Below are 14747 nucleotides of genomic sequence, written 5' to 3'. Positions count from 1 at the left end.
TTTAATGTGTTGATACATTCCTATGAGAAGTTCTGGGGAGCTGTCCATTTGAGCGAGCTCAGCCAAGTATTTCCTGCATTTAAAGTGATGTGCTCTGGGAGTTGGAGTGGGGAAGAAAGGGAGATACGAGCTGGTGAACTGCCGGTCTCAGGGTTTAGAGCCCTTCTGGGGCTGCTGGAGAAGGGACTTGAAACAGCAGCTTAAGCTGGGCAGAAGCCTCTGGCTATTTTGGTGGGTGTTGTGTGGATATATACGTGTTTAGGCATCTTTTCCCTTTAAAACAACCTAGCTCTTGTTCCAATGAGGAATAAAGAGAGAAGTAAAAGCTTCGATTTTTTTTTTTTTTTTTTTTTTTTTTGTGATGAGTTTGGCTGGCAGATCAATCTGTAAGGCTACCAATCTAGCGAAAATGTGCTCTTTGCTCTGAAAAGTTTATGCTCTGTGAAATGCTTTGTTTCTTGCATTTTGAGAATTTAAATTGTGAAATAGCTTTATCTTACTGTATGTTGTTTGTTTTCTTTCAGTGAAGCCAAAAGGCTGGAATTAGAAAGAAAACTGATGGAATACAGAAAGTCTGACGCGTACCTGTAAGCCTATTTAAAAGCTTCTTATAGGTTATTTTATTTTAGTTACAAAGACTTCAGTATCATGGAATGCTTTAGAATGTTATCTTGAAGGGTTTTTTATAACAATACATTTATATTCATACGTTAAGTATAATGTAAGATTCATGTCTCTAAGTTATTGATGAAATACCTTCAGCAATAGCATAACTACCTTATTCTATTAATACTGAAATGTTATTATCTTAGTAATAGCTAACATGCAAGTTGGTTTTATGCAAATTTTGCAAAATCACTGTAGCATAGTTTGTGCTAGAAAGTCCTAGGGTCTTAAAGTCTGAAAGTTTTAGGAAGTCCTAGAGGATATTTTAGGTTCTGGTCCTGCTCCTTGGATTGTTTCTGTGTTATCTATTTAGTGTAAATTGGATATACAATCTGTACAAAAAAACCCCAAACCCTAAACAACAAAACCAAAGCAAAAAACCCCCCATCCAACAACAACAGAGGGCTGAAGTGTCTCATCCAGTGTTCCTTTCCTAAAATGTGTTTTGAGCTCATAGAGATGACTCTTCTGTCTTGGCTAAAGGGACTGAGGGCTAGGTGCAATAACAGCCAATCCCTTAGGAAATCCTCTTCTGAAAGATGGCCCTTACACTAGAAAATTAATATGTAAATTTAAGAAAAAAATGCCTGAATGGGTGGGGAAACATCACGTGTACTTTGTTTTCTGTTTTTATTTGATTTATTTTAATCTAACAGTTTTTGAACTGAAGCTTCTCTGAAAACACTGGCAGCCTGGGGGATTTAGGTTGCAATTTCACTACTGATTTAAGCAAACCTCTAGGCAGATCGAGACCAAAAGATGCTCCTGACAGCCCTTGGTTCATATTTTCCCTTTGTTGGCACTAATGCTTGCGGTGGCTGCCTTGTCATCAGATAAGAAAATAGGTCTGGCTGAAAGTGAATCTGTTTTTTGGGTGGGTGAGAACTGGTTTAGATGGATTTTCAGCTGGATTACTCTTGGCCTAATTTGCCATGTGGCTACATAGCAGATAGCATTGGCACAGAAAAGAAAGGCTTGGAGTGAGATGCCCCTTTTGGTGGCAGCATGGATTTAGGTTGGCTTAAAGCAGTTGTGAAACCGCAGCTTTAATGTTACAATTTGTATGACTTTCAGAGCACATTTGTCTAAATACGATTTTCATTTTGATTTAATGTGAGATGACTAAACCATAATCCATTTAAAACAAATTTACAAGTGTTTTTTTAATATACTTATCCTCTTGAACACCAAAACCCCTGTTTAAATCTGAAGTTATATAGGAGACATCCTGTCAGTTGTATAACGTAGCTTTGGACAGTTGGGCAGAAGAATGTCCGCTCCCTTTTGGGGGGCTGGGGGAGCAGCTTCTACGTAAGTGTTAGTATGTATGTGTCTGAAGAAAAGTGATTGTAATAGATGTGTTTGTTTTCATACTCTTTAAGTACAGTTTCTTTTTCCCCTATAGAATGAAACTAAAATACATGAAGCTGAAAAAATACTTGAAAGAAATAGATGAACGACAAAAAGGAGCTCTTCTGCGAAACCAGACCTTTTTAAAGGAATTCGACCAATTTGAAGCTCATATGAGAACTTCAAGCTCAGAGATGATTCAGAAGATGGAAGTAACTTTCTATAAGACTTAATATGTTAGTGTTTACTGTTATTACAGGGTTGCTAAATTGGTTTTGTCTGAGTGTTACGCACATCAAGACTTCAGATGTTGGTGAAACCTCATATGTTTTGGAGTGCTTAAAGTGGTAATGTTTGGGAATTTGAAATGAACCCAAACTCTGCTAATATATGATGTAATAGACCCTACTGTAGCTGCAGAAGTAGTCAGCAACACTTTACTGTAGACTAAATGTAGAGTTCTGTGAAGTGCCCTGTGCTTCTGTGTCTTTTGGAAGCGAGGGAGAACTGAGATTAAAAAAGTGTGGAAATGGATCATGTGTTTGGAGTGTTAGTGGTAAGATAATAAACCAGCAATATCTAGGTTAGGAGAAAAAGGCGACCTGAGTTGTAGTATTTTCGTAAAGACTTTGTTATAAAACTGTATTTTAGTAAGGCTTTTATTACTTAAACACACAAATACAACTTGTGGAAATTGTTTCAGGACGTATTTTTAATTTTGCTGGTGTGAACACCCTAAATAACCATAGTTAGTCTTGCCCATGCTTATTGCTCCACTTCATCAGCAGAGGCAGTGTAAGAGTAAATACCTTCTGTTACAACAAATCACTGTGTTTGAACTATCTGGACTAAAGCTGAGCTAAAATGAGGTCACACTTAGTTCTATTACCGAACAGTCAACTAGCAATACTTGAACAGTGGTAAGAGGAAAAAACGACTTCCTCCAGCATCCTGTTGCATCACTCAGGTCTTTGCTTTTGGTAACGTTTTTGCACGTACTCAGAGATTTGACTCACGTGCCTTCAGAGTTGGAAATTTTGAACTTTCCTTCTGGGCTGTTCAAGTAAATAAAGTAAAGCCCAAGGAGTATGTCATCCCCTTGTATACTTGAACTGCGCGTCATGACTGACATGGTAGGAGTGTGGTAGTACCAAATGACTACTTTATAAGAGCCAATACCCAATAGAATATACTTCTTGCTGTCTTCTTTGTAGCATCTTTGTTATCAAAGACGACCGCAAACGTGCTGCTTTTCCTTTCTCCACTCATAGCCTTGACTGCTGTCAGCTCAAGGGTCCACTCGTGCAAAAGGGGTCTTATTGCTGACTTCACTGAATGTCGTCCGTTTGAGAACTCGTGCTGGGATGAATGAGCCTTATGAAAGAGGCTGTCGAACTAATACATGCCCGTTCTGTTTTTAAATGACTAATTTCTTAAAAATTACCGCAACAGGTAGAACATACGCATGGCCATTACATTTTAAATGAAAGAATAAAAGCTCTCATGAGGACAAATGAAAGTGACCATTCAACAACTATATTAGCCACCCTCTGCCATTTGTTTTGCCTGTTTCAATTGTTTTGGTCTCTAATTCTGGTTGTGGAAACAGTTGTCAAAAGTCAGCTTGACTCTGCAGTGTTTTCTTTTTGGAGAAAAGTATTTGCCTTCTGGCAAGCCCCTACTCCCCATGATGACAAGGGCTGATAATGAAATGGAGATTTCTGTGCCTCCAGTATGTAGTCAGTCTACCTTAATATCTTAAAACAGTATGGGAGAGAAAAAAAGCTGTGGAAGTAAAAAAAGCATTTATAGTCGTTTCATTTGTGTTGAGATAAAAAGATCAGTTACCACTAGGCCTGAATTGCTATGATTTTTTTCTCACGCTGAAGTAAAATTTGATGATTATCTGAATTTTCCAGTCTTTCAGACCCTCATTTGCAAATGTGAACAGACTTTTTGCTTTTCCTTTTTAGCCCTATTGGGGTAAATGACTTCAGTCTTTTTCTTATGGTTATGTATCAGTAATGCTATTTGTAGGTTGAATAGTTATATTAGTGTTGCTTTTTTTATAATTAGTGCAGAAGTAAGATGAAACTCTTCTATACTAGTAAAGAGATTTCCGCGTGTCTTACCTCAGTGTTTGAAACAAACTTGATCAGGATCCGTATTTAAGGTTATATAACAGACAGGATTTTTTTTTAATCATAACTCATGACTGAAGTACTTTCAATTTAATAGGCTACTATAAGAAACAGCCAAGCTTTGAGGATTTTTTTAATCTGTTATTAATACGTTGTCTTGCTATTCCCTGAAAACAATTTGGGATGTTGCAGAGTGATATAGGTTGGTAATGATCTCAGATTAGAATTGTGACGTGCTCATGCCACTAATATATGGAGTTAGATTTTTGAGGAGGTAAAAACTGGGAGGGAAATGTGTTTATATCTGCTTTCTAAGAGCAGTAGCATTCTTCAGAAGTATTTGGTAGGGGCTATTTCTGTCCCTCTGCCACTCCCCTTTTTTTAACTCGCTGGAAGAAAGGAGGGAAGGAAACAAATTAGTTGAGGCATTTTAAGCCCCTGTGATGTGGTACTGATGCAACGCTTATTTTTGTGTGGCTGTCTAGAACTCAGCTGTGATTGTTTTTTATTTCTCTGAACTGCAGTTTGAATTAAAACAGGAACAGTGTTCTCAGTGTACTGTTTTCCTCCCCCTCCCTTCTGTTCAGGGGCGCACACAGCTTGATCTGAGACAGTAAAACTTAGACTCTGATCCTCTTAAAAGGAGGTGTCTAAAAAGCCTGGGTCCAGAAAATGTGAAAGCGTAGCAGCAGCCTTGGATGACAGTGGTACAGGACGGAAAGGAAAGTGTGGGGTGGCTGAGGTCCTCAGACACAGCAAGTATGCGAGAAGAAATACATAAGCACTTCTGAAAAAAGCTAAGAGGAGGAGAGAATCAGACTGCAACATAAAGACAGGGGGACTGGAAGGGGAAAAAATATAAAATTATGTAGAAGTTCAAAAACAAATGAACCAACCTTACTTTAAAATATTTTTTGAAACTTTTCTCTTAATATGCTCTGGAAACACTGCACTAGGAAGCGTTATTAGAGCTTAGGCTGAAGTATGGATGTAGAAGCAGTAATGTACTTTTTTTTTTCCTACTGTCTGGTTTGGCTTTCACTAGCTGCATCACAGTAAAGGGCAAGAAACCATTTGTATGCAGTTCTACGTTAGAAAAATTCCTTTCGGTAGATAAATGTATGACCTGAAGTGTGAGCCTTTGTCCTTTCTAAAAATCTTTGGTCCTTTTAGCTATGGATGTTAATGTTAATGCAGTGTCTAGTCCTTTTTGGATCCTCATAAGCTTTTTGTCAAATCAGTATAATGTGACAAGCCCTATACAGTAATTTTGTACTGTGGCTAAAAAACCAACCAACCAAAAAAACCACCCCCAAACTTTATTGTTTTTAAATTAGTTGTCTTTGATTTCATTGAAAATCTCCTTGCTTTTTTTTTTATTAACAACAACTAGCTGGCTCCAGACAACTCTCCCCATGTTAGCTGTAACTTGCAGTGTATTAACCCTGCCTTCCGTTGTTCATATTAAATAAATAGCCCCAATCTTTGCTTTTCTCTGCTCATGTGGAAGATTTTTATGCATGGTATTTGAGATAGGGTGATGAGACCTGTTCATGTTGATTAACACTCCCTCTGAAATGCCAGTAGGCTTGCATGTACATTTCCTATTTGGGAGGTGCTGTCCTTGACTTCAGGGTGGAGCGGGTGATTTGGGGGGGGGGGTGTTAGCTGATCTCTCTGCCTTTGGAAGTAAGGAGGGTCTCTGGAAAAGATGCAGCTATCTCTTACAGTGGCAATCAATTTCCACTCTAATAAACCAATGGGCTGGCTAACATCCTATGGTTGCATACCCACATTAGTAAATTCCTCGCACAACTGTAGCCCAGCTAGTGCCTGGTAATTCTTTTAAGCCTGTTGGGTCTGGTGACGTTCACAGAGCATCTTTTCCTTGCTTCAGCTTAGTAACATATAGTTTACAGACTGTCCCTGGGGGGGGGGGTGTGTTCTTCCCTGCTTTTCTTCTTTTTTTTTTTTATTTTATTTAAAGCAGAGCAGGACCACGGGGTATGTTGTGATGCTAGGTTTCCTCTGTTGTTTTTAAGGATTTCTTTTTTTCTGAGCAATCTTAATACACACCAGTTGGACTAGTGGTAGGTTGTTACAACATACTGGTGTGAGTCACAGTTGTGCCATGGGTTCATCTGCATGCAGGGTTTTCATTCATTGCTTCCATTTTGATGTTTCTATGCCATCCATTTTATTTTTACCAGGTTAGACTTATTTTTCTGAGCTGTTGAACAAAGCACAGATTACATATCCTCTATGTTGCAGTTATGAAAAGCCCCCTTGTTGTGGATTGCATAAGAATTATGGAGCATGTAATCATTTAATCTATCATGGAAGTACACAGAAATTATTACTATTTTCTTGTTGTCATAGAGAGAGAATGCCCTTTACGAGTGCTTTATCATAACTATGTGCATAGTTTATTATGTGGCTGTTAACTGATGAAACTTCTTTTGTTTCTGAAAGATTCACTTTTTTCCCCTGTGTTTGTGTGTCTGCAACTTGCTCAGTAATTTTTGGGAGTATAAGTAAATTCACTTAAGCTTTCAGGAAAATCCAGTAGTTACGTTTAAGTTTATTTTGAGCATCTTTAATTCTCACGTGGTTAGCTTTTGTTTCTTAAAATTTCATGTTTACAGTTTTACGAACAGCTTCTATTACCTGGGAAATAGCAGACTTGCTGAATGCACCATTGGAGTGAAGTGCAGGGCTGGTTAATTGTTTTAAAGATTTATTTTCATGCATATTACTTGATGCAGAATAGGTATTGAAGTGCTTTCATTCAGGGCCGATGTAACTTATTATTGGGGTTTACAATTACTAACAAACAGGATTAATTATAGGTGCTGCATGTGCTTGGCTTTTAAGCAGTAGTCCTACTATGAATGCATTACATTTGGTCAATTAAACAATGTAGTGGAGGTGAAGGCGGTTTATGCAGTTGTTTTAGTAACACTACAGCAAGTTGCCTTTCATGCTGGTTGCTCTTTATAACATCTGCCATATATTTTTTCCTTATAATAGTTTAATGAGTTGTAAGATGATGTATGTAAAACAAATACAAATTCTAAAGCTCATTTCATCCCAAAGCAGTGGAGTCATTGTCTGGATACAGCAGAAATAATTTGGCGTTACAAATACTAGTTGGGAAGAAACAAATTTGAGTCAACAAGTTATTACTATCTTGTAGGATTCTAAATTACATGAATGAATAAATGTGTATTTAAAAACCTGCAGGAGATTGCGTACAGGCCACGTCATTTGTTCAGGGGAGCGGAAAAATTAGGAGGAAATGGGATCTCTGGCTTTTAAAATATAGTCCAAGTAAAAAATGCTGCTAGGACGTTACATTTAAAAGTGCACAATTTGCAAAGTAATATTTGTTGATTTGTGGTGGGGTTTTTTTGGCCTTCAATTTTATGTAATGGATTTCTTCACATTTAGGCATGGTATGGAAGAGAAATTAGAAGTGTGTTATCACTTCAAGAGGGTAACTTGGCTGCAGAAGGTGACGAGGAGGAATACAACGAGCAGGTAATGTGAAAGAAGTGTGTGGGGGGGGGGAATGTGTTTTATTACACTGATGTGCTTTCCTCTGAGCTGCTGCGTGAAGAGGCAGGCATTGCTAAGCAGTCTTTGCGTGGGGATTTTTGTTGTGGCATTTGTAGTGTGAAATGTTGTTTAGTGCCTGAGTGAAGTAGAATAACCTGGGTAAAAAGTGCAATTATTTCAACCAAAGAACTAGAATTAAACAGGGGGGAGAAAAAACTCTTCACTGTTTATATTCATCTTTGTGTTGGTTTTTATAATTCCTATGCTGAATAGTGTGAAAATGGTCTTGACCGCGGAGGAAATATTCTTAATGAATGATGTTTTTTAAAATGCAGCAGTCGACTCGTACGGTGTATTTATAATTTTGTGCGTTTTGACCTTTTCTCAGAAGAAGCAAAAAGAGATTGCATATCTAAGTAACAGACAAAAAGACTGACAAGGAATACTTAAATATATTCTGCTATATATCTGCAGTAATGCAGGCTTCTAATCCCTCCTCCTATCTCCATATAAATGATACAGTTCAAGACCATAGCTGTTTTCTTCACTAAAAGCAGTAAAGCTCTTTTAGATGAAATGTCTAAAAACATCTTGTAATAACTTGGAGCATGCTGGCAAGAGTAGTCACTTGTGACTATGTGTGAAACCCCCTCAGCTAGTCGATATTGTAATAAGCAAAAATGGTAGCATCACTCCATTATTGAGAAAAGCCAACAGCATGCTTGTCCCTTAGGCTACAGCATTCATTAAGAAAAGCTTACTGGGCTGAAAGCTGGAAACAGATGATAACGGGATATGATTTTCATATTTAATGCATTCCTTGGAAGAGTATGTGTGCTGCAGATTGATAGAAGAATCAACTGCTACTTTACTAAAAGACTTTCTAGTTTGCCCTATAGCTACCGATGGAATCATTCAGCCAAGAAATTAACTTTTTCTCCTTTTACCTGCTTTATATATCTGCTAAGCAGGCTGCCTGGCTGCCAGTAAATGTTATTATGCAGTTAAATGTTTGGTATTTAAGACTCTTATCAGAAAAGAAACAGAGGCCACACTATTTTGTTTTTATAGTAGGAGGAAGGTTTTCGGTTTTCTTTCTTCAGTGCATTAGCAGTCGTTAATCTGAGTTTATAGGAAGTTTTCCCCATAGATTAAAAAGTTAAAAACCTTGAATTTAGAGCATTCTTTAAACTGTAATATACAAAGCAATGAACCCGAGCAACCTTGACCTATATAAGCAGGCCTCCAGCAGTTTGCGAATTACGTTTTTAATTCAGACGTGTGTGGAAAGGTGAGTTTATTTTTGAATGCTAGATTCTTCAATTAAAAGCAGTCGGTGTAGGAGGTGTGATTTCTAACCTATGGAAAAGTTTACACAAATATTAGAACATCAAAGGCTCATGGTGTGACCTAGACTTTTAAAAACTGTTAGCGGGTTTTGTTAGACAGTACAGTTTTTTGTTAGACAGTACAAGAACTTGGTGCGTACCCAAATATATCACTCTATGTTGAATTACAATTGATAGCTTGATTGTGGACTCTTTCATCACCTGTCCCCTTCTTTCTCCTCATCTCCCTCCTTAACTTCAGCTAAATTGTGCATCCTTTTGTCTTGTCTATGTGCTGTGTCTCAAGTCTTATTCTGTAACTCCATTTTTTTTTTGACTGATTGTGCCCATTTCCCACCACCTTCACCTCACTTAAAATCTGCTTATTCTTATGTTCAAAATATGAGAGTTTGTTCTCAGCGATGTGAGCACGTGCGGTTAGCAGGTGGTATATCCAGGATGCAAATCATTACAGCTTGGAACTGGTTTTATTTACCAGCACTGGTATCGTAATGTTTTCCTTCAGGCTAGTCAGGATGCCAGTGATCGTGTGATAACGTTGTCAGTGATGCATCTTGGAGTCCAAGAAGGACAATCACGGAAGCAATCCTCTAGAGATGTCCCAATGCCCCTAAAACACCAGTGTGAATATCTGGTACTTCTCTGAGCCGCGGGACATGTACACTTTTGGACTCTGAATTTTTATGGGAGTCCTTAAGCTCAGAAATCATATACCCAAACAGTATTTGTCTAGAAAACCATGATTCTCCATGGAAAGGACTTGAACACCAGTCTCTTGAAGCCCAGTGTAACGGCAATCCGGTGTTACAGGTTGGAGGAGAGGTCCTGTACTGAAGAGGTCCTTCTCAGCTGGCAGAGCTGTATAACCTGGGCTCCTGAAACCTTTGTGCGGTGAGGTCTGGCTTCTTCAACTTCGAAGCACTTTCCTGAAGTTTTTTGAAGATTTTTGGACTTGTGCATCTTGGCACTGCCATGTCTGTCGGACGTAGGGCATAGGGCACCTCCCAGGAACACCTGTGGGTGGCAGAGCATTCTTCCCCAAGAAAGGGGGTGTCACCAGGTGAGAGTAACGCCTGGCTCCTGGAAGAGACAAGCCTCCGGCTCAACTTCACCTCCCTAGCTTTCACGTGATGGTCTGCTGCTACTGCTGGGGGAGACTGGGCCCTTTTGTAAGTCCTAATGGAAGGGATTTTTTTCTTATCTTTGTTCTCTTCAAAACACTTTAATGATAATAAAAAAAGATTGTATTTGTTACTGGAAGAAGAAGTGGGGAGCCTGCACTCCACAACCAAAAAGAGGATTGTAAGTGTGCTCTGTGCAGAGACTTCATTTAACTCCCAGCTGGAGTGACATGAAGTTCAGTAATTTTGTTGACTGTTTTAGGTAAGTCATCTACACGTTTTTACTGTTTTGATGGTAAAAACAGTACCTAGACCAACGTTATCTGTCATACTTTTGCTTTGAGAATGCAAAGGCAGTGAAGAGATTTTTTTTTTTTTCTGCAATCGAAGAGGAGCTTGTTAGAGATGTGTGTCTGCTATGACTCTGCCAAGCACTTGTACCTGTTTGAATTGCATTTGTTTTGGAACACTACATCCAGGAGCTGCTAAATCCATAAAGTACTTGCTAGATGCATTTTAAAGCAGCAAATCCAAGACCGAAAAGTAATTAGGAAGAAGCCGAGAGCAGTGGTGATGGAATAAGCTGTGAACTTAATCTGAGTAGCAAACCTTTACTCCTTCTTAAAATAACTTCATGGCTTTTTGTTCTGCTTCTTGTTATGTGGAATTTGAGCTTTTTTAATGAAACTTGGTCACAGACTAGACAAGATGCCTTTGTTTCCTTTAAGCTGGGCTTGGCAGCTGACTTTGTATGGTAGGAAGAGGTCAGGGAATGAAAGAGAGGAGAGAGGTGTGGAGGTGACTGTAAATTGTCCTGCTGTGATTTGGGACTGAAAAGTAAGCTCTGCTTAGTATGAACAATGGTATTACGATAGCTAATTTTGGCTTTGCATAAACTGGCGGTGACCTTTTAGTAGTACTGGTGGCAGTAGCCACTCCTCCTAAATTGTTCTGATTGAGTAGGTTTACAAAGGAAAAAAAGGCAAGTATTAAAACACTGGGATTTAGAAGCAGAGTGGTTATACTGTTGGAACTATTTTTATGCAAGTTCAACAGTTCTTGGAGGAAAGTGCCATTTAAAATGTTTCTGCTTGATGCCCAAAGTTGCCTTGCAGAAAATGCAATTTCATCTACGTGGTGTTAGATGAGTAGTCATTCTTCTTTGGTGTGATTTAACAGATAGGAAAGAGCAGAAGGAAGACAATGAATACAGTGATTTCTGCCTCGTTCTTATTTGCTTTGTTGACATGCTGTGAGCAAAGCTGGATATATGGACAAGTAAGTGATGGCAGATGTATCTTTCAAACTCTCTGGGGACCTTCCTCATCCCATTGCCTTCTAGAGAAGACCACAAGAAGAGCGGCAGGAGGAGGTTGCTCAGAGCAGCTGGCTGCAGGTGGCTCCAGGAAGGCCAGCTGTGCCATGGACACTGCAATGGGGTCCTCGTGATCATGTCTTGGCTTCAGGATGCTGCGGTACTGTGCTGGTTTTGGCTGGGGTAGAGTTAATTTTCTTCATAGTAGCTGGTATGGGGCTGTGTTTTGGATTTGTGCTGAAAACAGTGTTGATAATGCAGGGATGCTTTAGTTATTGCTGAGCAGTGCTGACACAGAGTCAAGGCCTTTTCTGCTTCTCACGCCACCCCACCAGCGAGGAGGCTGGGGGTGCACAAGAAGTTGGGAGGGGACATGGCTGGGACAGCTGACCCCAACTGGCCAAAGGGACATCCCACACCATATGACGTCATGCTCAGCATGTAAAGCTGGGGGAAGGAGGAGGAAGGGGGGGATGTTTGGAGTGATGGCGTTTGTCTTCCCAAGTCACCGTTAGGCGTGATGGAGCCCTGCTGTCCTGGAGATGGCTGAACACCTGCCTGCCCATGGGAAGGAGTGAATGAATTCATTGTTTTGCTTTGCTTGCGTGCGCGGCTTTTGCTTTACCTATTAAACTGTCTTTATATCAACCCACGAGTTTTCTCACTTTTACCCTTCCGATTCTCTCCCCCATCCCACTGGGGGGGAGTCAGCGAGCGGCTGGGTGGGGCTGAGTTGCCGGCTGGGGTTAAACCATGACGTACGGTACCTAAACCACAGGCTACCAGTGGCTGTGCAAAGTCATGCATGAGTAGAGCACAAGGGTTCCACCTGAGTCAGTAATTTCAAGGTATTTTCAGTTACTTCGGTGGGTAGATCTAAATGTTGTGCTTTGGTCCAGGGTCTTAAAAGCCTTTGCAGGAATCTAATCTCAAAAGTTCGCCTGTTTGTAAAAAACAGTTACTGTTTAGATTAGTTTGAGTCCTCTGTGTATTTCGGTCCCTCTTAGTCGGGTTGAGGGTGCAGTGTGCTTTTGCCGCCACTTGTTTTGGCTCACGGAGCTTCAGTTGAGGTCCAGGCCCTTGTTTTCACACTAGAATGCAAAAAAATGCGTGGGGCGTGTTTGTGTAATAATAATACTATACAAAATACTTTAATTCTGTGACGCTTTTCTCTCCAGAAACCAACATGCGATCCTCTAGAAGCTCCATTTGCAACACGCTGCCTGTTTGTTTCCTTAAGCCATCTCCCACCTGTGTTTTTCAGATGCTGTGGGCTGGAAGACAGGTGGGAATTAGCACCGGGGCAGCCGTGCCAAGAGGACTGTATCATCCAGCAACAGCCTTTATGGGCCACCACACATCAGCCATCTCGGCCGCCGGAGGTTTGGGCGTGTGGCAGAAACCCGCCCAGCCTGCAGAGAGCCGCTTGGTGCCTGGCCTGCCTTCGTGCTCTCCATCACTTGAAGGACTCGGTCCAGAGAGCAGAAGCGCTGATTTAGAGTGTGATGCATCAGTGGAGGGAGCAGCGAGATGCGGGGACCTGGCAGCCCGTGAGGAAGGCTCCGAGCAGCTCATCTCCTCAGCATCTGATCCCGAACCAGCCGACCCCGGGGAGGAACGGACGTGGGGAAGCGTCCCAGGTAGGGCAGGGCACATGCCGGTCTGCCTCTGCCCGGTGTGAGGCACGCTCATCCCAACCAGAGCCATGCCCACGGCTGCTGGTTTCCCCTATGCATGTTGCACTCTGGTTGAAGCTCGGCAGCAGTCTCTTTTCGCCTTTTTTTTTTCTTTTTTTTTCTTTGTTTTTCTTTTGACTCCATTTCTTCCCAGGCCGCTCATCCGGACAGGCAAGGGCTTGCTGGGGGCTGAGCCTGTTCAGGTTTGCTATTAGAAAGTGAAGATTTCTTCACTGCTGTGCCCGCAGTTGTCTTGAAGTAGTCTGAGCCTCACTTTTAAGAGGTTTAATGTGAACCTACTTCACTGGCAGAGTACGTCGCTTCTGTTTCAGATTGATTTCCTTCTCCCTCAAACGCTTGTGCACAATAGTTCATCCCTTTCTGAAAGCAGGATTTGGCAATGTAGACCGAGGATTGGTATGTCCCTGTACGTGGCTGGATTAACTCCTACTTGGTGGTGGTTCTCTGCCTTGTTCCCAGCTTTCCTGGGAGAGGCGGTGCGGGCCTCCCAGCCGAGATGCTCTTGCTCTGGGACAAGATGCACTTCCCTCGAAGGCTGCGTGCCAACTTCCCAGCCTTTTTTTACTTTTCCCTTTTTTCTGCCATCTTGGCAAAATGTGTTCCCTCCCGTTTTACTGGCTTGGTTACTTACTTTGAAGTAAGCTAATGGAGGTGTTTTTGATGTAGCAGTGACAAAGATTTGTCACTAAGTAACAGTTTATTCCTGTTTTAAGACCTTGCAGAAATATTCTCCCCTGCCTTGCCAGTTAACATAGCAATTTTCAACTTAAGCTGGTTTTCCAAGCCCCATAACAATTGCTAAAATGGAGCTATTTATAGTGGAAACTGGTGGCAACCCTAATGATGCAGGGACTCCTGCTCTCCTGTAATGATCGTGGTTTTCTTTACAGAGGAAAGCTGGCATCCCCATCAGATCGTCTTCTGTGCTACTTCTTGGGTTTTTTCTGGCATCCTCTTTCTTGAGTGTTTTTTCCATTCCTTTTTCTTTCTCTAAGGAATTTATTTGCCTCTCATTTTCTTTCATATGATGCACTTGCCACTTTTCTGTTTTAATGAAAGCCTGTCCTTACTGGCACTGGAAGGAGACCAGTCCAGCCTGGCTTACGTTAGCCCCGGGCTCTGCCTGTGGCTCTGCAGAGCGCCGGTTCCTCCCCGTGGGGAAGGCTGAGGTGGCCAGCATCATGTCTGGGAAAGAAATACCCATTTAATTTCTGGAATGCGGTATCTCTGCCTTCAGAGAAACTGTACAGTTGGGCTCAAAATCAAAATGAGCTTTTTGTCAAATGGCATGGTAATCACCTCAGACCGCCCGGGGGGCTTTTTATGCCTGTGTGCTGCCAGACGCACGTTGCAATGTGAGCAGGCTAATGCGGTCCAGGTTTGAATGTGTGGAGGGGACTGGCTTGTTCCAGCTCTCCTAAGCGTGACCTTCCGCGCTGCAAATGGTAGCAGCTGATGAAGACTCTTGGCTGTACCGTACCTGGAGCGAGCGTGCGCTGGGCTCGGTGTGGCGCTGCCTGCTCGGTGCAGAGCGGTGCTCACCAGCCTCT

At 41.4% G+C, this 14747-nt stretch overlaps 1 protein-coding gene across 1 annotated transcript in view; it reads left to right on the top strand.

The window, feature by feature from the left end:
• The first annotated feature begins 508 nt into the window (after positions 1 to 508).
• Positions 509 to 14747, top strand: part of KIZ (kizuna centrosomal protein) — a 47060-nt gene continuing 32821 nt past the window's right edge. The window contains exons 1-4 of the mRNA XM_009330127.1: positions 509 to 587; positions 2072 to 2228; positions 7608 to 7697; positions 12765 to 13140. Of these exons, the coding sequence (XP_009328402.1) occupies positions 559 to 587; positions 2072 to 2228; positions 7608 to 7697; positions 12765 to 13140 (652 nt within the window). The 5' untranslated portion in view covers positions 509 to 558. The remainder of the gene's footprint in view (positions 588 to 2071; positions 2229 to 7607; positions 7698 to 12764; positions 13141 to 14747) is intronic.

Source organism: Pygoscelis adeliae, unplaced genomic scaffold (genome assembly GCF_000699105.1).
Source record: "Pygoscelis adeliae isolate BGI_AS28 unplaced genomic scaffold, ASM69910v1 Scaffold188, whole genome shotgun sequence".
Lineage (NCBI taxonomy): Eukaryota > Metazoa > Chordata > Aves > Sphenisciformes > Spheniscidae > Pygoscelis > Pygoscelis adeliae.
Note: the sequence above shows the minus strand (reverse complement) of the source record. Positions and strands in the feature narration are given on the sequence as shown.